Below are 23,019 nucleotides of genomic sequence, written 5' to 3' on the forward strand. Positions count from 1 at the left end.
CCCTAGATTAGTTATAACATAGGGGAGTCCCGTACACACTGTACCCCTCAAGCACCAGTCTGGGGCACACGCACCTCTCTGCCCCTGTAGCACATGTTCCACTTCACTACTCATTGTAGAAAGACACAACAATAGACACCAAATAGCCAGACCTGTTCTCTATACAAGTGACAAAGTGACAAAGTGATATTTACATACAGGTAATAAACTTCATTTTGAAACAAAAGGTTAGTTTGCTCATATGTAAATATCACTTTGTCACTTGTTTAGAGAACAGGCCTGGCTATTTTGTGTCTATTGTTGTGTCTTTCTAGGTCTTTTTCCTACACACTTGGGACGTTTATCTAAACTTAACACTTCAGCAATTGGTTTTAACTGAATTTTTGGAGGATTTGTTTCAGGTCTACCTTTTATATTTGGACTAAATATCATGGGACTTTTCTGCTTCTTTCATTGGTTTTTTCCTATTGGACTACACCATGGACACCTGGGTGGGAGGGTTCTTGCCAATTATTTATGCAAATGATTTCAATTGATCACTGCATTTATTGTCTGCACTGAAGTTCTTTGGTATACTTGATAAAGGGGCTTGCCCCGAAACGTCGCATGTTCACACTAATAAACAGCAAGGGTTAACCCTGCAATTGTTTTGCCTTGAGTGCCAGTGTTTCCTATTCCCCAATAAACTCAGTAAGGATCCAGTTTGCTCCATTGGTAACACTTCCCCCAAGAAGCTCAGTAAGGATCCAGTTTGCTCCATTGGTAACACTTCCCCCTAGAAGCTCAGTAAGAATCCAGTTTGCTCCGTTGGTAACACTTCCCCCAAGAACCTCAGTAAGGATCCAGTTTGCTCCATTGGAAACACTTCCCCCAATAAACTCAGTAAGGATCCAGTTTGCTCCATTGGTAACACTTCCCCCAAGAAGCTCAGTAAGGATCCAGTTTGCTCCATTGGTAACACTTCCCCCTAGAAGCTCAGTAAGAATCCAGTTTGCTCCGTTGGTAACACTTCCCCCAAGAACCTCAGTAAGGATCCAGTTTGCTCCATTGGAAACACTTCCCCCAATAAACTCAGTAAGGATCCAGTTTGCTCCATTGGTAACACTTCCCCCAAGAAGCTCAGTAAGGATCCAGTTTGCTCCATTGGTAACACTTCCCCCTAGAAGCTCAGTAAGAATCCAGTTTGCTCCGTCGGTAACACTTCCCCCAAGAACCTCAGTAAGGATCCAGTTTGCTCCATTGGAAACACTTCCCCCAAGAAGCTCAGTAAGGATCCAGTTTGCTCCGTTGGTAACACTTCCCCCAAGAAGCTCAGTAAGGATCCAGTTTGCTCCATTGGTAACACTTCCCCAAGAAGCTCAGTAAGGATCCAGTTTGCTCCGTTGGTAACACTTCCCCCAAGAAGCTCAGTAAGGATCCAGTTTGCTCCATTGGTAACACTTCCCCCAAGAAGCTCAGTAAGGATCCAGTTTGCTCCGTTGGTAACACTTCCCCCAAGAAGCTCAGTAAGGATCCAGTTTGCTCCGTTGGTAACACTTCCCCCAAGAAGCTCAGTAAGGATCCAGTTGTTTTTAGATTGACCTATACTAGATATACTATGACCTGGATGAATGAAAATCTTCATAGTCCATTGGTAACACTTTCCCCAAGAACCTCAGTAAGGATCCAGTTTGCTCCATTGGTAACACTTCCCCCAAGAAGCTCAGTAAGGATCCAGCTGCAGGTTTAACCTTTGCAAGTAACTTCAGTAATCTATGCTGCTGCTCAGTCCAGCAAACGGTCTGTCCATAAAGGGAACCTTTGTAGGTTTATGCTGAAAATATGGTTGGGGTAATATTTTATTTATTGCAGGAAGCCAGACCCTCATTGAAAGTAAAGGAGCTCTACTGTAGTGGATGCACTGTAGACTGTAGTACAGTTGTAGAGTTTGGCACTAATATTTTCCTTTGCATAGGAACAATAAATGCCCCATGGCAATCTACATGGCCAAGTGAACATTTGTTGGTCATATAGACTATCATGGGGTATGTACTGTTCCAATGGAAGGGAACTCCTTTGCCCCCTACCATTACCCACACTGGTTTATTTCATTCCCAGAACCCACACTGCTTTGCCAGTTCCCATCACCCAACTATTCCAGTTATCTGACCCTCACTGTCATTATGCCCCTACTACTACTACTACTACTACTACTACTACTACTACTACTACTACTACTACTACTACTACTACTACTACTGCTACTCTCTGCTTGTAATGAGTGAAAATGTAGCAATTGCATTGAAGTCCTGGAACCTTTGTCCATGGCAAAGTGACTTTCATGAACCCTAACCCAAAGCAAAAGAGTGCAAGCTGAGGACTCACTGGATTGACTGTATCTCCCGCTGACCCAACACTTGACTTCACACTATAAAAATGGATGAAGAACCCTTGGGCTGGAATTGTTTCTACTCTGTTCTACTCTACTGTGTCTCCAAGGAACTCTCAGTCCCACCAGCTGGAGACATCTGTACAGAGATTCCAATGGGCTGGGATAAGACTTTAATTATATTCAGTTCTCAATTTTTATAATTGAATTCAGCTACACCCTGATTGTATTATTAGACATTAATTGGTGGCCCCTCCTTTTCTCCTTCCTTGTTCACTTCTGCCACTTCCCTGAGTTCCAGATATAAATCCAGTGGAGTGGGACAGACCTGGGACTCATCACTCACTCACTGACCAACATGAACCCAACTGCTGCTGCTGTCTTACTTCTGGGGTTCACTATCTTCTCTTTGGGCTCCTGGGCTCAGGACGGTAAGTAGCACAGAATTCACCTACATAGGCTGCTCCTTCAGCACCCGTCCCCACTATTGGGGTATTATCCAGGGTCCCTCTGCCTCTTGTACTTGGGCAACTAAATTCTGTTTATGGGATGGGCTCTGTCTTGCATTTGGGGTAGTAATAGATTTTTGAGGAATGAGTTAATTCTTGCACTAATTTGTACTCAAGGGATGGGTTCTCTTGCATGTGGGGCCCAAATATGTCTTTGTGGGATGGTACCCCTAGAAGAATCTCATTGCCTCAGTAGACTTTTCAGATGTGTCACTCTATGGATAAATAAACTGAGTTTGTCCCAGACAGTTTGTATCTTGGTAGTAGTTACCCTTTCTTTTGCTTACAGATCCCCCAGATGATGATGATGATGGAAATGAGTTTGTACACAGGCCCCGTGTGAAGCCAGGAGAGTGCCCTGCAGATGTGGATTCTCCCATATGTAAAGTCAAATTATTTCCAAAATGTAGGTGGGACTTCCGCTGTCCTGATAAGGCAAAATGCTGTTTCTCCGGCTGCAGGAAAAGATGTCGGCTCCCACTGGAAGGTAAAGATCTAAGGTGGCTCCTCATGGGTGGGGACAGAGGGGCTCTGGGTTGGTCCAAATAGAGGGGGTTTCATTTAGAAATGCTTGTTGGAAGATGTTTTGTTACAATTGGTCAGAATTGGCCGATATATAGTTTCTCTAGTGTTACGACAGACATTGGTGCAATCCTGAAACAATACTCCTAAAGCTCCCCATAGATGCAAAGATTTTTCTTTGCTGAACGTCCGATTTTAGCGAAGTCCGACCAATCTGTCCAATGATCGTGAAGTTGGGATTCGAACGATAGTCCATCTTACAGATTTTTTGTCCAACATCTGTCAGAAAATTGATCGGCCAGGTTAAAAAATCGTTATCAGTCCCAGTGCAATGTATGTGCGGGGCCAAGCAGGAGCTCCCCTTCAGTTTTGCTCCAAATATCACCTGAAATGGTCTTTTTAGTTGATGGACACATCGTACATTTAAACGATTGTTTCTAAATAATCGTGGTCTGATGATAATGACTGGATCTTTTAAAAATCTTTACATCTATGGCCATCTTAAGTCTCGTGCAGCAATGACCCACCTCTCACCAGGTATTTTCCTACAGACAAGAACAATATGTGCCCCTACTTTGATGCCTCCAAGTGTCTCCTTAAAAGTTCCACCTTGGATGAGTGCAGCAGTGATCAACAGTGTCAGGGATCTGAGAGGTGCTGCTGCTTCAACTGCCGCCGTGAGTGTACTCGCACCATTACAGGTGAGTGATCTTACTATAGCTTTTAATCAATGAGGGAGTAGTACTATAGACTGGCTGATCAGTGAGTGAGTAGTACCATAGACTGGCTGATCAGTGAGTGAGTAGTACCATAGACTGGTTGATCAGTGAGTGAGTAGTACCATAGACTGGTTGATCAGTGAGTGAGTAGTACCATAGACTGGCTGATCAGTGAGTGAGTAGTACCATGGACTGGCTGATCCGTGAGTGAGTAGTACAATAGACTGGCTAATCAGTGAATGAGTAGTACCATAGACTGGCTGATCAGTGAGTGAGTAGTACCACAGGCTGGCTGATCAATGAGTGAGTAGTACCATAGACTGGCTAATCAGTGAATGAGTAGTACCATAGGCCGACTGATCAGTGAGTGAGTAGTACCATAGACTGGTTGATCAGTGAGTGAGTAGTACCATAGATTGGCTCATCCGTGAGTGAGTAGTACAATAGACTGGCTAATCAGTGAATGAGTAGTACCATAGACTGGCTGATCAGTGAGCGAGTAGTACCACAGGCTGGCTGATCAATGAGTGAGTAGTACCATAGACTGGCTAATCAGTGAATGAGTAGTACCATAGGCCGACTGATCAGTGAGTGAGTAGTACCATAGACTGGTTGATCAGTGAGTGAGTAGTACCATAGACTGGCTCATCCGTGAGTGAGTAGTACAATAGACTGGCTAATCAGTGAATGAGTAGTACCATAGACTGGCTGATCAGTGAGCGAGTAGTACCACAGGCTGGCTGATCAGTGAGTGAGTAGTACCATAGACTGGCTAATCAGTGAATGAGTAGTACCATAGACTGGCTGATCAGTAAGCGAGTAGTACCATAGACTGGTTGATCAGTCAGTGAGTAGTACCATAGACTGGCTAATCAGTGAATGAGTAGTACCATAGACTGGTTGATCAGTGAGTGAGTAGTACCATAGACTGGCTAATCAGTGAATGAGTAGTACCATAAACTGGTTGATCAGTGAGTGAGTAGTAACACAGGCTGGCTGATCAGTGAGTGAGTAGTACAATAGACTGGCTAATCAGTGAATGAGTAGTAACCATAGACTGGCTGATCAGTAAGCGAGTAGTACCATAGACTGGTTGATCAGTGAGTGAGTAGTACCATAGACTGAATGATCAGTAAGCGAGTAGTACCATAGACTGGTTGATCAGTGAGTGAGTAGTACCATAGACTGGCTAATCAGTGAATGAGTAGTACCATAGACTGGTTGATCAGTGAGTGAGTAGTACCATAGACTGGCTAATCAGTGAATGAGTAGTACCATAGACTGGTTGATCAGTGAGTGAGTAGTACCATAGACTGGCTGATCAGTGAGTGAGAAGTACCACAGACTGGCTGATCATTGAGTGAGTAGTACCACAGATAGGCTGATCAGTGAGTGAGTAGTACCATAGACTGGCTGATCAGTGAGTGATTAGTACCACAGACTGGCTGATCAGTGAGTGAGTAGTACCACAGATAGGCTGATCAGTGAGTGAGCAGTACCACAGATAGGCTGATCAGTGAGTGAGTAGTACCACAGATAGGCTGATCAGTGAGTAAGAAGTGCCACAGGTTGGCTGATTAGTGAATGAGTAGTGCCACAGGCCGTCTGATCAGTCACAGACTGGCTGATCAGGGAATGAGTACTACCACAACCAGGCTGATCGGTGAGTAAGTGAGTAGTAACATAGCTAACTAATATGAGTGAGGAAGTAGTGCCATGATAATGTTATATCAAGAAATGCCAGGAAGTAAATAAATAATAAACATGGTGGGATGATCGTTTGTGCCTCTCTAATATACTCATTGGGAAATACACACTTACTACAAGAACACACAGAGCACAAATACAGAGCAAAGTGCAAAAGACTATAAAAACCAACAGGACTTGTCTGTCTGTTCCAGTGAAAACTGGCCAGTGCCCGGCTGTAACCACCAAGTGCCCAGCAGAGACCCCCCAGCCTGAGTGTAAGACAGACGACAACTGCAAGGGGAGCGCGAAATGCTGTGAGTTCTGTGGGCGCAAATGCCTGGAGCCAGAGAAAGGTAAGTAACTCCATTCATTCACTATTTCTAAGGGTTTGACTTTGTCATATTTCAAAGGTAAAATTTTCAGTTGGGAATTTTCTATGGAATTAATGGAAGGATGTCAGTAACTGGCAGTTTGCCAAAAGACCCAAAATCCTTTTTATAATAATGTAATGATGTTACCAATGGGTGTAACTCTGCTGATCATGTGGGGTCTTGGGATGGTTCAGTGATCATGTGATTCTTCTTGCCCTTTTGTTTCCATCTTGTCCTACTGTCTTAATATTGACCTACTGTCTCCAATCTCCATCTTGCCCTACTGTCACCATGTTGTCCTACTGTCCCCCATCTTGCCCTAATGTCTCCATCTTGTCCTACTGTCCCCATCTTGTCCTACTGGTCCCATCTTGTCTTACCGTCCCCATCTTGCCCTACTTTCTCCATCTTGCCCTAATGTCTCCATCTTACCCTACTGCCTCTATCTTGCCCTACTGTCTCTATCTTGCCCTACTTTCTCCATCTTGCCCTACTGTCTCCATCTTGCCCTACTGCCTCTATCTTGCTCTACTGTCACCATCGTGCCCTAATGTCCCCATTTTGCTGTACTGTCTCCATCCCAGGGCCGGGCCATGCTGGCCAGGCACCCCAGGCAACCCAACCAGCCGTGGTGCCCCTTCCACCACACGCGCAGGAAGTACGCGCGCATGCACGCTAACTGACCCATCACCCCTTCCGGTATGCTCTGCTCCTCCCCTCCTGTACATGCACGCATGCGTACGCGCACAAACAGCATGCAGGACTGCAGAGGAGAGGAGCGCACTCAGTCGGACTAGGGGTAGGAAGCGGAGAAAGGTACGTGCCTGGCGCCCTTCAAGCTTTGCGCCCTAGGCACGTGCCTACTCTGCCTACCCCTAGTTCTGGCCCTGCTCCATCCTGTCTTACTGTCTCCATCTTGCCCTACTGTCTCCATCTTGTTCTACTGTCTCCATCTTTCCTTATTGTCTCCATCTTGTCCTACTGTCTTAATATTACCCTACTGTCTCCATCTGGTCCTACTGTCTCCATCTTGTCCTACTGTCTCCATATTGTCCTACAGTCTCCATATTGTCGTACTGTATTAATATTGCCCTACTGTCTCTCTAGATCTCTAGACCCTTTATAGTTGGTTGGTAAAAATGTCATGTGATAGTGATATTGGGGAAATGTTGATTTTAGGAAATGCAGTTTAGCCCAAGGCGAAGGGCTGCCATGATATGATGGAGTATGTACTAATCATGTTACACATCTGCTTATCCCTGTCTGTCCTTTCATACAGAGCGACCAGGCTTCTGCCCCCTAAGTACAGAGAATCTCTCGTGCGTCATATCTCCAGGGAAACCCCAATGTCGGAGAGATGACAATTGCCCCAAGAACTGGAAGTGCTGCCTGTCTGATAACAGAATGCAGTGTGCGAGACCCTTCAAAGGTGCCCAACTCTTTTCTCTCTCGCAGCAGTCCTGCTGCCAATGGGGTGTGGCCTAGTTATGGGTGGGCTTGTGATGGATTGGGGTGCAGTTTGGTTTGGATATTGGCTTTCATCTACTAACAAAAGGCAACCAATCAATTTCTTTCTTTCATTATTTTACCCAGTCAGTACTAACTGCTGATTGGTTGCCATGGGTTTCTAGCTGGTTTAAGTTAACTGCTAATTGGTGGCTCTGGGTTAGCAGAAATGTGGGTAAATTGGTTAAAATAAAACTGTGACTGATGTTTTTCCTGTGCAGAGAAACCCGGGCAGTGCCCAGTGTCTGACACAAAATGCGTCTCAGCTGCCCCCAAGTTCCCCTGCAACTCTGACCGTGACTGCCACGGGGGCAAGAAGTGCTGCAAACTGGCGTGTGGAATGGTCTGCTCTGATCCCGCCTCTAATTTGCTCTAATTGGCTGCAGTGGGTAAGGACATGTGGGAGGGTGTTTCTGAAGTATATGGGTCTCATTTGCCACCCCATCAGCAAGAGTGCACCCCTTAATGCTCAGCAAGCAGCACATGTGTCCCCCAGATTTGCTAGACACACCCCAGTCCTGCCCTTACTGATTTCCTTAGACCCGGGGTAAGGCCTGATGTGCCTTGTGCTGCTCCATAGCTCGTGTGTCTGAATGGGAGAATTTAGGGTTTGTTTGCCCCAGAAATGGTTTTAGGGTGCTGCACTGTCTGGGACTTTCTAGGGCCCAAATTTAACAAAATGGCACATTAATTGGTAAATAACAACCAGTATCTAGAGGGTGAAGAGGGTGAAGAATCTGTAATTATTAAAGGGATACTCTCGTAATTCTGCACTGAAATCCATTTCTCAAAAGAGCAAACAGTTTTTTTTATATTTAATTTTGAAATCTGACATGGGGCTAGACATATTGTCAGTTTCCCAGCTGCCCCCAGTCATGTGACTTGTGCTCTGATAAACTTCAGTCTCTCTTTACTGCGGTACAGCAAGTTGGACTGATATCACCCCCTCCCCCCAGCAGCCAAACAACAGAACAATGGGAAGGTAACCAGATAGCAGCTCCCTAACACCTCTGCTGATGGATTTGTTTGCATTGCTAAAGGTACTCCCTAGTGGTAGACATGAGAATAGCACCCACGTAGCAAACACCCTGCAGGTTTTTTTCCCATCTACCACTAGGTGGGGCTATAGAGCACGACTTGGGTCGTATTGAAATATAAAGGGAAGAGCAGAAACAGCAACTGTCTCAAAGCAGTTTCGTCCTGAAGTGCTGCCTCCATCTCAAAGCTCAGAATCAGACACAATGTGGCTCCTCCACACCAATATTACAGCTAAAAATATATTTGTTGGTTCAAGAATAACATTTTATGTGTCATAGTATTTAGAAATTAAAAGTAAACCATAAAAATCATGACAGAATCCATTTAAGGAATATTCTATCCCAACTGTCACTCAGCTGCCAAAACAGTAACACAGTCTTCTCCTTCCTCTCTAGGGGCCCCCCTGCAATAAGGAACAAGAGGACATGCCCTCCTGCCAATTATTATTATTTTATTATTATTAACATGTAATTAACAGAACCTTCCCTTCCTACTAATTCTGGATTTACTTCCTGGTTATCAATCTCTGGTGCCAGAATGTGCTCCCCCATGTTATCAGTCTAGAGACTTTCAATAGACAGTTTCCCAGTCTTGGGGTACATTGCTGTATGAACCCTACTGTGACCAATAAAGGAGTTCATGAAGCACCGGCCAGCGAGGTGCAGTATCTGATTGGCCCCACTGTACATTGGGGAGGACACAACTCCACCATCACAAATCTCAATTTTAATATCTCAATAAAAGCACAACATGTAGAGTAAGTGTAACGGGAAAGTAATAAACTGGATCAATACAAGTGAATGAGCCGCTTTTATTTATTACATATATATATATATATATATCCATGTCTGACATTCTCTTTGTTACTCAATAGAGTTTGGGGGAGAGTCCGACCCAGAAGGAAAAAAGCCTAATAAAAAAGCCTAATTTGTGTAGTTGAGTCCTCACCAGGCCTTCTCCAGACACCCCTATAATGACCCACAGCCACCACTAACTGCACTGAGTAGTCTCCCAAATAAAGGGCAGGGCTTCTTTTCACTTAAAGTGATATACACTCAGTGCCTCTGAGGAAGAGGATGGACAGAACCAGAGTCTGGTAATTATAAGAGTTTGACAATTCAGTTGTTTCCATATTAGTTGGGTCATTTTGCTGCCGTCAGAAATAATCAATTTCCAAATGGTTTATCCGCGTTTTCTACTACTGTGTCTGTAGCCTTCAATGATTTCCCATAGGTTTTCGTTTTTACAAAATATGCTCATTACATCAACCCATATAATAAATAAATAAATAAATAAATAAATAAATAAATAAATGTAGTTATATAAAAATGTAGGTGGCCATTTAGTCCAAACCCAGGATTTGTAACCCACGAGGTCTCTAGTCGTAAGAGTTTCTTGTCAATGTCACCACCCCCCCCCCAAATTCTCTTGCCGTCTATCTGTGCCTTGGAACTAACACCCCCAAACACAGCCCTTGTGATGACAATAAATACATTTTGCTGTAGTTAATGCTCTAGTTCTGTACGAGTCCAGCCTTCTATTCCCAGGTCTGATGCTTTTCCTGCATATAAATGACCTCAATAACAAGTAAATAAGTCGATGAAAAAAAGTGGTTTTGCAGTTGATACAATTTCTACTTTCAAAGTGAACTTTGTTATTTCCAGAAGTGAAAGAGAATTCGTTTCAGTCTCCCGGGAGTAAAGAAATGGCAATGGCCATTGGTTTTTTCCATGAAGGGACCTTGTTTTATAATCTCAGCTTTAATCTCTGATATAACTGCTCTGAGATTTTGCCCCTAGGGATCCCTCCTATACATTTACTTGGGTGCCTGGATGTTGTGTGTAATGAACTATAACTCACTGCACAGTTCTACATAGATCCCTGGCTCATCCTTATCAATAAACAGATTCACTAATCCCAAATGCTCCTCACTGGTGTAACGTATAAAGTGTACCCTGGTGGTCCCGTGGCTCTCCCTGGTGGGCTAGCATGTGGCGGGAATGCCCATCGTATGTGTCCGTCTTCCTCCAGCGCCAGTTCTCTTCCGGGTTTCTGCGCCGGCGTGATGACTAATTGGTAGAATCAGCTGCAAATCAGTGGGTCCCGGCGCCCGTACCCTGAATGGCCTCATTCAACAGGTTTATTACATTGTCACACGGTGAAATCCCGTTAACTCTTAAAGGGGTTGAACAATCACAAGTTAGCCCAAGTTTTAAGATATCTATAAGACATAAATTTAAAAACAATTAAACCCGGAAAATCGCTTGTAGATCGTATTCCCTGTTGAATCCCTGAGGAGTGAGGGTTTCTAATCTTCTAACCCACACGGCTTCTTTACTAAGGAGCCCTTTGCTCTGGTCACCCCCTCGTCACAATTGGGGTACATGATCTATAACCTGATATTTTAGCTGTTGAACCCCGTGGTTCTTTTCCACAAAATGAGAGGCAACTGCTTGTTCCACCGTATGGCTGATTTATGTTCTGTGATACGTTCTCTAAGTGGGTGACACATCTGGCCCATATACATTGCCCCACACGGGTATTTAATTACATAAATGGCAAAAATCTGTTGCACAAGTGTAATAACCCAGGATTTTGATAGGGATGTCCATGCATGGATGATATAGAACTTCACCTTTCTGGCAGTTACAGCTCAAACATGGGAAGGTGCCACATTTCACCAGACCCAGAAAACACTGCTGCGGCTGTGACACCCCCAAATCTGATTTGGTTAACATTGATCCGATTGTCATATTTCTTTTGTATGACATCATTGATGGCGACTCAAACCAAGTTACACCAGGGATGCCATCCCTCAAACCTTCCCAATGTTTCATTATGATGTTAGACACCTGGCGGCTTAGTACATTAAATCTCAAAACAAAGGGGCTCCCAGAGGCCTTTTTAGGCAGAAAGAAGAGATATGAACGGAGGGAGCCGGATTGGCAAAGAGGAGGAGGAGCCGGTCGGCGACGTGTACCCGCAAAGAAAGTGGCAGCGCAGGCCTGTGCAGAGACAGTTCTACCAGTCGTATTAAACGAGGTAAATGATTGGATTATAAATCAGACCACACTTTAACCCCTATCAATCGTTCTGTTTTAAACAAAGGACTGGGGTAAATTCCTACACACAATACTGATTTATTCAGCTGGAAGATTGACTTTTACAAATTAGACGACTCAAGCTGAAAATGTGTTTCATGAATAAGGAGTGTGATCCCTCGAGGCAAACTGCCCACAAGTGATTTATTAAAAAATACTACATTCCAGATAAAACATCACCAAAATCAGAAGTTTTTGAAAATGTTGTGTTACATGAAGTAGGTTCACTATGGAAGAAAAAAAGTAAAAAAATGTGGGGCTCAAAATCAGCATATGTGAAAAAGATTCACTCAAAGAGTTAGAATCTAATCCTTCTATTTTATTTTACATATGACTTCATTGTAAATGATACATTGTGTATAATATGTCATTGTATTAATCTTCTTATTCTGCCTACTAGTTGTTATCATATTGATTTTTATGGTTTATTGTGAAAACCAAATAAAATATTTCAAACAAGAATCTAATCGTAACATTGTCATCAAAAAGGCTGACAAGGGGGGGCAGTGCAGTTGTAATGAATAAAACTGACTATATGGATGAGGCTTTAAAGGGATACTGTCATGGGAAAAAAACATTTTTTCAAAACACATCAGTTAATAGTGCTGCTCCAGCAGAATTCTGCACTGAAATCCATTTCTCAAAAGAGCAAACAGATTTTTTTATATTCAATTTTGAAATCTGACATGGGGCTAGACATATTGTCAGTTTCCCAGCTGCCCCCAGTCATGTGACTTGTGCCTGCACTTTAGGAGAGAAATGCTTTCTGGCAGGCTGCTGTTTTTCCTTCTCAATGTAACTGAATGTGTCTCAGTGGGACCTGGATTTTACTATTGAGTGCTGTTCTTAGATCTACCAGGCAGCTGTTATCTTGTGTTAGGGAGCTGCTATCTGGTTACCTTCCCATTGTTCTGTTGTTTGGCTGCTGGGGGGGAGTGATATCACTCCAACTTGCAGTACACCAGTAAAGAGTGATTGAAGTTTATCAGAGCACAAGTCACATGACTTGGGGCAGCTGGGAAATTAACAATATGTTTAGCCCCATGTCAGATTTCAAAATTGAATATAAAAAAATCTGTTTGCTCTTTTGAGAAATGGATTTCAGTGCAGAATTCTGCTGGAGCAGCACTATTTACTGATTCATTTTGAGAAAACATTTTTTTCCCATGACAGTATCCCTTTAAGATTACTAAATACACCCGGTCATTATGTCCAACTAAATTACAATCCCACATGGGAAATTAAAAAAAAGTGTGAATGATGTTGTTACGGGAGCCCTGGAAGCAGGTCTAATTAAAGAACAGACCAAAAACATCCTAATCACCACCCCCCCACGTATCCCCGTGTTCTATACACTCCGTACGGTACACAAAAAAGTGGATAAATCACCAGGGCGTCCAATTGTGTCCGGGATGGGGTCTTCAGCCACTGTCCCAATATGTCGATACATTCTTACAATGCATTGTTGGAAAAATACCCCAATGTTTAAAAGACACAAGTGATTTCTTGAGCCGCCTGGAAACAATGGGCAGTATAAACCCCGAGTGGATCTTGTGTAGCGTTGATGTACAATCATTATACACGTCAATCCCACACGATGTGGGAATACATTATACTGAACAAATGCTACTCTTACAACCCATAGCCCACCATAAAGTAAACTTTCTACTAGAACTAATGGCTTTGGTGCTAAGAAAGAAATATTTCAGGTTTGCTGAAAATAACTTGATCCAGACACAAGACACAACCATGGGAAGTCTTCTCGCCCCAAGCTACACTAACATTTTCATCTGTATGTTGGAAAAACGTATGGAAAATGTGAGATATAATGGTCAGATTGCCTGTTATTATAGATATGTGGATGATGTTTTTATAATTTGCAAATCCACTGAGAAACTACTCCTGGAGTTCCTTAATTACTTAAACGAACAACATCCTACTGTTCAATTTACTGCTGAGTACAGTACTACTAGTATCCACTATCTTAATGTTAAGGTTAATAATAATGATGGACAAATTACTACAGAATTGCACAGCAAATCTTTAGAAAGAAATAACTTACTAAGGCCAGACAGCTTTCATGCCCCTAACACAATAAAGTTATTCCCAAGGGCCAATTCTGAAGGGTGAGAAGAATAGACTCAGATGACACAAAATACCTAGAGGCTGCTGGGAAATGAATAAATAAGTTTGTAGCCAAAGGCCACAATAATGATACTCTGTGTGAGATAAGGGATGAGGTTGTAGCCTTACCTAGGGCTACACTGTTGAGAGAAAAGAAAACACACAAAGGGATAGAAGGACACCCTTTGTGACTGAATACGGGGTCCATTGGGGAAACATTGATCCATCCCAGGAGAAGACCACAATTTAGGTAAATTATTCCAGGAACGTCCACTCTTTTCATATAAAAGAGGCAGGAATATTTCCAACCATTTGGTCAGAGCAGATATTGGGACACAGAAACCCACTACAAGATTTCTAAGTCCACCAAAAAATGGCGCCTTCCCTTGTCTCAATTGTAGCAGCTGCAATTCGATCATTGAGGGAGACCACATCACACCCCCCAATGGCAATAAAATCCCTGTAAGACAATATTGTACATGTAATTCAGATTGGGTTGTGTAGTGTCCCTGTGGGATGTTGTATGTAGGACAAATTCACGCCTCGTGCGTGTTCCTATAAGTGAACATAAGAGGTCTATAGGTGCGTTTAATCCAGCCGAAAAGAAAACACATACACCGGTGGGGAAACCCTTTAATTCAGCCAAACACAATGCAGTCTAAGGTGGATGGTCCTTGAACAAATAGAAAGACCACGAAGAGGGGGAGAAAGAAAAAAAATGTTATTGCAACGCGAAGCAAAATAGATGGACAGTTAAATTGCATCGAACCATTTGGGATTAATGAGGCTGGAGCCTGAAATGTTTTTTGTAAAACAATAGAAGATTTATTTAAAATATTCACATATGTAAATCTTTTACAGTGGAAAACACGTTGGATGACCCTGAAAACGTACGAACTTTGTAACAGATTTGAATTCATGAGGAAAAACTTTATTCCTATTGATACAATATTGTAACACTACTAAAAAGTACTATTGGTGTTTAATGAATAGATGGCAACATAGTGTTTATATGTTTATAAATATGCTGATGATTCTGTCTGCTGGCCACTAGATGGAGCTGTGGACACACTGGGGATTATGGGTAAAGAAGTCTTTAAAAGGTAATTTTCTTCACACTGTTTGTAACTTGCACCAGAGGAAGGATCCAAGAGGTCGGAAACATGTAGAGCTCTAATAAAATCCATTCACACTTGAAGATTCTCCAGTTTCTCTTATACTTCATGTTATTGCAGCAGAGATGGCCACTCCACCAACCTGTTGAAGAGTCAAGACTATCAAGTCATTTGGAGGATCCAGTGGGAATAGAATTTTGAAGTCAGGATCAGTTTGTGACTTTCTCCACCATCGCTCAGCTGATCTACTACATCTTCTGAGGTACCGAGTTACACTAGTGTGTCAGGGTTGGGGTTTAGCTGGTCGGCTGTGACAGGTGGTAGAAGGTGCAAGGGAGTCAAGTGCTGTTGAAAGGGCATCGTTGTAGAGAGAAGCTGCCATATTGGGACAGGAGAGAGTATTAATATGAGAGATGGTTGTACTGATACTGTTGATAATTGTTGTGGATCAAAGGTGTTAAGGTTTCTGTTTGTGTGGGTAGAGAGAGATGGTTATGATAGTGCAGCTGAAAGGGTTATCTGAAAGTAGGTGATGGTCAGATAAGGATAGGGATAAGGAGAGTTAGTAAGGTTGGATGGGTGGCATGAGTGGCAGAATATAAGGTCAAGAGCATGACCCTCGATGTGGGTAGGTGAGTCGGTCCACTGAGAGAGACCAAATGAAGCTGTTACAGAGAGAAGTTTAGAGGTGACAGGAGAAGCAGAGTTGTCAATGGGAATGTTGAAGTCCCCTAAAATGAGAGCAGGTGTCTCACTGGAGAGAAAGTATGGAAGCCAAGCAGCAAAGTGATCCAAGAAGGTGGAGTAGGGACCTGGGGGGCGATATATGACAGCAACACGCAGAGAGATTGGAGAAAACAAACGTATGCTGTGGACTTCAAAAGAAGTGAAGGAGAGAGAAGTCGGTGTAGTTAGATTTTGAAACCTACATTTGGGGGAGAGAAGAAATCCCACCCCACCGCCATGACGGCCCTCGGGTCTAGGAGTGTGAGTAAGTGAGAAGCCCCCATAGCAGAGGCAGCAGGTGAAGCAGTGTCGGTGGGAGAGAACCATGTTTCAGTGATAGTCAGAAGGTGAGGAGATTTGGATATAGAGATCACAGACTGCTGTGAGTTTATTGTACATTGATGGTACATTCCAGAGGCACATGAGAAAGGGCACAGAGGCTGTTGTGGCTTTATGTGAATAAGATTTGCAGGATTGAAGTGTATAAGGTCTCAGAGACTGGAGAAGACATAGAGAGTGGGAATAGGGGAGGGGATGAGTGGGGAGCAAGTAAGTAATAAGGAGAGGAACACAAGGTATAACCTAGATCTGATGAGCAATGTATTGTTGGATGGGCTGAGAGGGGATAAGAGAGGTTACAATACAAGACATGGAGTTTAGATTGAGAGAGGGGGATGGGAGCAGTGAAGGAGATACAATTGCAGGATAGGTACATGGATGTGCAGACAATATGTGCAGAAGTACAGACGAGAGAGAGAAGAAAGCAATGAAATTAAACATATACAATATATATAATATAATCCAGTTTATTTTATAGAATTATTGATGAGATGTCCAATGTTTGCTGAGAGTTTTAAGACCAACTGCTGTCCAGCACTGTCTAACTCTATACGTTGTACTTAAACTTGATGGACTTTAAGTTGATGGACTTTAAGTTGTTTGATCTGCCATAGCTCTCCTGCCATGATCACCCCTACTATACTCACCCCTACTATACTCACCCCTACTATACTCACCCCTACTATACTCACCCCTACTATACTCACCCCTACTATACTCACCCCTACTATACTCAACCCCTACTATACCCACCCCTACTATACTCACCCCTATATACTCACCCCTACTATACTCACCCCTACTATACCCACCCCCACTATACTTCACCCCTACTATACTCACCCCTACTATACCTCACCCCTACTATACTCACCCCTACTATACTCACCCCTACTATACTCACCCCTACTATACTCACCCCTACTATACTCACCCTACTATACTCACCCTACTTATCACCCCTACTATACCCACCCCTACTATACTCACCCTAGAGTCAATGTCCTGATATACAGCAATGGGGTCACATGGGTGAGGGCCGGCAGTTGATTAATTCAGACAGGTTTAAGGGCTCTTACACACGGCCGTTCCGACCTGCGGCAGGGAATAGAGCAAGTTCATTGATTTAAATGGGGCTGACTCACGAAGGCGCGTGTTAGGCGCCGAACGCAGGAAAAATGCCAGCATTTGCGTCGAACCTGCGTTCGGGCGCCTACACGCGCGTTCGTGAGTACAGGCCCCATTTCAAATCATGACTTTGCGGTCTATTCCTGCGCTCCCCTGACGGCATGAACGCCAAAAAACCGTAACGCAGGGAGCGCAAGGTCGGAACGGCACGATGTGTAAGACCCCATAGAAGGATTCATAGTCTGGATCATGTACAGACATCAGTATTAACATTAATGGACTGAGGCAAGTGCTATAATAGATGATACCAACCCAAGTCTGCTGGATAAACTAAAATCTAATAACATTACCACATACCCCATGAATAATTGGCATAGAAAGTTTATGCAGCTGATTTGATTCCCTTGTGTTATTCATGTGCAGTCGGATAGTTGGATACGGGTGTAATTTAAAACTGGTAGTATGGGAGAAATACAGGCGTCGTAAATTTAAACGTGTGATAAATGGATGATAACAGGTGTAATATTAAACTGGGATTGGGAATACAGGTGATTCTAACTGGGTAATGAGGAAAACGGAGTGTAATTATAAAAACTGCAGGTAGTAATGGGGAATACAGGTGTAATTTTAAACTTGGTAGTAATGGGGGAATACAGGGTGTAATTTAAACGGTAGTAATGGGGAAATACCGGGTGTAATTTAAACTGGTAGTAATGGGGAATACAGGGGTGTAATTTAAACTTAGTAAATGGGGAATACAGGGTGTAATTTAAACTGGTAGTAATGGGGAATATAGGGTTAATTTTTAAACTGGTAGTAATTGGGGAATACAGGGTCTAAATGTAATTTAAACTGGTAGTAAGGGGGGAATATAGGTTAAATTTGGAAACTGGTAACGTAATGGGGAATACAGGGTCTGTAATTTAAACTGGTAGTAATGGGGAATACAGGGTGTAATTTAAACTGGTATTAGTATGGGGAATATAGGGTGTAATTTTAAACTGGTAGTAATGGGGAATACAGGGTGTAATTTAAACTAGTAATGTGCGTGAATATAGGGTTAATTTAACTGGTAGTAATGGGGAATACGGGTGTAATTTTAAACTGGTAGTAATGGGGGAATTTATATAGGGTGTAATTTAAAACTGGTAGTAATGGGGAATACCGGGTGTAATTTAAAAACTGGTAGTAAATGGGGAATAACCGGGTGTAATTTTTAAACTGGTAGTAATGGGGAATATAGGGTGTAATTTAAACTGGTAGTAATGGGGGGAATACCGGGTGTAATTTAAACTGGTAGTAATGGGGAATAATAGGGTGTAATTTAAAACTGGTAGTAATGGGGAATACAGGTGTAATTTAAAACTGGTAGAGTAATGGGAAATACCGAATTTAAACTGTAGTAATGGGGAATGGTGTAATTTAAACTGGTAGTAATGGGGAATACCGGGTATCTGTAATTTAAACTGGTAGTAATGGGAAATTTACGGGTGTAATTTAAACTGGTAGTAATGGGGAATAACAGGGTGTAAATTTAAACTTGGTAGTAATGCGGCAATACGGGCTCGGGTGTAATTTAAACTGGTAGTAATGGGGGAATACAGGGTGTAATTTAAACTGGTAGTAAGGGGGAATACAGGGTGTAATTTAAACTGGTAGTAATGCGGGAATACAGGGTTGTAATTTAAACTTGGTAGTAATGGGGAATACAGGGTGCTAATTTAAACTGGTAGTAATGAGGGAATACAGGGTGTAATTTAAACTGTAGTAATGGGGAATAAGGGTGTAATTTAAAACTGGTAGTAATGGGGAATACAGCGGTGTAATTTAAAATGGTTAGTAATGGGAATATAGGGTGCTAATTTAAACTCGTAGTAATGGGGAATACCGGCGGTGTAATTTAAACTGTAGTAATGCGGGAATACCGGGTGTAATTTAAACTGGTTAGTAATGGGGAATTACAGGGTTGTAAATTTAAAACTCCGGTAGTGGATGGGAATACCGGGTGTAATTTTAAACTGCGGTAGTAATGGGGGAAATACAGGTGTAATTTTAAACTTGGTTAGTATATGGGAATACCGGGTGTAATTTTAAACTGGTAGTAATGGGGAATTACAGGTGTAATTTAACACTGGTAGTAATGGACAATACCGGGTGTATTTAAACTGGTTAGTAATGGGGAAATACAGTGTATTTCTAACTGTAGTAATGGGGAATACCGGGCATGTAATCTTAACTAGGTAGTAATGGGGAATACAGGGTGTAATTTAAACTGGTAGTAATGGGAATACAGGGATGTAATTCTAAACTTGGTAGTAATTGGGGAATATAGGGGTGTATTTTAAACTGGTAGTAATGCGGGAATACAGGGTGTAATTTAAACTGTAGTAATGGGGAATACAGGGTTAAGGTTAAAACTGGTATAATGGGGAATATAGGGTGTTAATTTAAACTGGTAGATTAAATGCAGGGAATACAGGCGTGCTAATTTAAACGGGGGTTAGTAATGGGGTAATACCAGGGGTGTAATTTAAACTGGGTAGTAATGGGAATACCGCGCGTGTAATTTAAACTTGGTAGTAATGGGGAATACCGGGTGTTAATTTAAACTGGTTAGTAATGGGAAATACCCAGGGTTGGTAATTAAGCTGGTTAGTAATGGGGAATTACCGGGTGTGATTTAAACTAGGCAGTAATGGGGGAATACAGGTTGTAATTTTAAACTTGGTTAGTAATGAGGGAATACAGGTGTAACTTTTAAACTTTGGTAGTAATGGGGAATATTAGCGGGTGTAATTAAACTGGTTAGTAATGGGGAATACAGGCGGTGTAATTTAAACTGGTAGTAATGGGGAGATACAGGTGTAATTTAAAATTGTAGTAATGGGGAATATAGGGGGTAATTTAAACTGGTAGTAAATGGGAATACAGGGATGTAATTAAACTGGTAGAGTAATTGGGGAAATTACAGGGTGCTATTTAAACTGGTAGTAATTGGGAATACAGGGTTTGTTAATTTTAAACTGGTAGTAAATGGGGAAATACAGGGTGTAATTTAAAAACTTAGTAATGGGAATACAGGGTGTAATTTAAACTGGTAGTAATGGGGAATATTAGGGTTGTAATTAAAACTGGTTAGTAATGGGGTTAATACCGGGTGTAAATTTTTAAACTAGGTAGTAATGGAATACCGGGTTTGTAATTTTAAACTGGGTTAGTAATGGGGAATACAGGGTGTAATTTAAAACTGGTAGTAATGGGGGAATACCGGTTGTAATTTAAACTATGCGTACGTTAATGGGGAATACAGGCCGTCTGTAATTTAAACGGTAGTAATGGAATACCGGGTGCTAATTTTAAACTTGGTAAGTAATGGGGAATACAGGTGTAATTTAAAAACTGCGTAGTAATGGGGAATACGGGGTTGTAATTTAACTGGTAAGTAATGGGGAAATACCGGGTGTATTTAAACTGGATAGTTACATGGGAATACCGGGATGTAATTTAAAACTGGTAGTAATGGGCGGGAATACAGCGTGTAAGTTTAAAACTTGGTAGTAATGGGGAAACCCGGTGACTGTTAATTAAACTCGGTAGTAATGCCGGGAATACAGGGTGTAATTTAAACTGGTAGTAATGGGGAATACCGGGTTGATAATTTAAACTGTAGTTAATGGGGAATACCGGGGATTGCTAATTTAAACTGGTCAGTAATGGGGAATTACAGGGGTGTAATTTAAACTGGGTTAGTAATGGAGGAATACCGGCCTGTAATTAAAACTGTGGTAGTCAATGGGGAATACAGGTGTAATTTAAAACTGGTAGTAATGACGGGAATACCAGGGATTGTAATTATAAACTGTTAGAATGGGGAATGATAGGGATGTACTTTAAAACTGGTAGTAATTGGGAATACAGGCGTGTAATTTGAAACTTGGTCAGCTAATGGGAGAATTTACAGGCGTGTAAATTTAAACTGCGTAGTAAAGGGGAATCACCGGCGGAATTTTAAACTGGTAGAATGGGAAATACCAGGGTGTAATTTAACTGGTAGTATGGGGAATACCGCGGTGTAATTAAAACGGTAGTAATGGGGAATATAGGCGTGTAATTTAAAGACCTGGTTAGTAATGGGGAATTTACAGGGTTGTAATTTAAACTGGTAAGTAAATGGGGAATACAGAGAGAAATGCTTATGGGTGTATTAAACTGGTAGTAATGGGAATATAGGGCTATTGGAATTTAAACTGGGTAGTTAATGGGAAATCACGGGTGTTAAAATTTAAAACTGGTAGTAATGGGGAATACAGCGTGTAATTTAAACTTGGTATAAATGTGGGAAGTACAGGCGTGTAATTAAACTGCGTAGTTAATGGGAATTACAGGTGTAATTTAAAACTACGTAGTAATGGGGAATACAGGCCGTGTAATTTAAACTGGTAGCTAATGGGGACAATACTAGGGTGTAATTTAAACTGGCTAGTTAATGGGAATAACCAGGGTGTAATTTAAACTGGTAGTAATGGGCGAATACCGGGTGCATAAATTTAAACTGAGTAGTAAGGGGAATACAGGGGTTGTAATTTAAACTTGGTTTTATAATGGGAATACCGGGTGTTAATTTAACTGGTTAGTAAATGGGGCAATACAGGTGTTAATTTAAACTGGTAGTAATGGGGAATACAGGTGTAATTTAAACTGGTAAGTAATTGGGGCAATACCAGGGGTGTAATTTAAACTGCGTAGTAATGGGGAATACAGGGTGCTTGTAATTTAAACTGGTAGTAATGGGAATTACAGGTGTTAATTAAACTGGGTGATAATGGGGAATACAGATGGTGTAATTTAAACCGGTTAGTTAAATGGGAATATAGGGTGTAATTTAAAAACTGGTAGTAATGGGGAATACAGGGTGTAATTTACACTTAGGTAGTAATGTGGGAGATACAGGGTGTAATTTAAACTGGTAGTAATGGGGAATATAGGGTTAATTTAAACTGCGTTAGCTAATGGGGAATACAGGATGTGTAATTTAACTGGAGTTAATGGGGAATACTAGGGTGTAATTTAAAAAACTTGGTAGTAATGGGCGAATATAGGGTCGTAATTTAAACTTGGTAAGTAATGGGGAATACAGGGTGTAATTTTAAACTTGGTAGTAATGCGGGAATACAGGGTGTAATTTTAACTGTAGTAATGGCGGAATACAGGGCATGTATTTAAACTGGTAGTAATGCGGGAATTTACCGGGTGTAATTTAAACTGGTAGTAATGGGGAATTACCCGGGGTGTATTTAAACTCGGTAGTAATGAGCGGAATACAGGGCTGTAATTTAAACTGGTAGTAAATGGGAATACCGAGGTTAATTTTAAACTGGTAGTAATGGGGAATACAAGGGTGTTGTAATATTAAACTGGTAGTTAATGGGCGAATAACAGGTGCTAATTTAAACTGGGTTTAGTAATGGGGTGAATATTAAGGTGTAATTTAAAAACTAGGTAGTTAATGGGAATACAGGGTGTGTAAATTTAAACTCGGGAGTAATGGAAATACAGGGTGTATTTAAAATGGTATAATTGGGGAATACTAGGTGCTAATTTAAACTGGCTAGTTAATGGGGAATACAGGGTGTAATGTTAAACTGGTAGTAATGGGGAATACAGGGTGTAATTTAAACTGGTAGTAATGGGGAATTACAGAGGTGTTTAATTTTAAAACTGGTAGTAATGGGGAATACCAGGGTGTTAATTTAAAAACTGCGTA

At 41.8% G+C, this 23,019-nt stretch overlaps 1 protein-coding gene across 1 annotated transcript; it reads left to right on the forward strand.

The window, feature by feature from the left end:
• Positions 1–2,688: 2,688 nt before the first annotated feature.
• Positions 2,689–9,518, forward strand: LOC108705301 (whey acidic protein). The gene is made up of 7 exons (XM_018242129.2): positions 2,689–2,799; positions 3,167–3,364; positions 3,951–4,100; positions 6,020–6,160; positions 7,458–7,607; positions 7,906–8,073; positions 9,118–9,518. The coding sequence occupies exons 1-6, from the start codon at positions 2,727–2,729 to the stop codon at positions 8,058–8,060; spliced, it is 867 nt and encodes a 288-aa protein (XP_018097618.1). The 5' UTR covers positions 2,689–2,726; the 3' UTR covers positions 8,061–8,073; positions 9,118–9,518.
• Positions 9,519–23,019: the final 13,501 nt, after the last annotated feature.

Source organism: Xenopus laevis, chromosome 5L (genome assembly GCF_017654675.1).
Source record: "Xenopus laevis strain J_2021 chromosome 5L, Xenopus_laevis_v10.1, whole genome shotgun sequence".
Classification (NCBI taxonomy): domain Eukaryota; kingdom Metazoa; phylum Chordata; class Amphibia; order Anura; family Pipidae; genus Xenopus; species Xenopus laevis.

Excerpts from the sequence above, each read along its gene's own strand:
- LOC108705301 (XM_018242129.2), top strand. The coding sequence starts at position 2,727 with ATGAACCCAACTGCTGCTGCTGTCTTACTTCTGGGGTTCACTATCTTC. Across the intron at positions 3,365-3,950 it reads ATGTCGGCTCCCACTGGAAG|ACAAGAACAATATGTGCCCC; the intron begins GTAAAGATCTAA and ends ATTTTCCTACAG. Across the intron at positions 7,608-7,905 it reads GTGTGCGAGACCCTTCAAAG|AGAAACCCGGGCAGTGCCCA; the intron begins GTGCCCAACTCT and ends TTTCCTGTGCAG.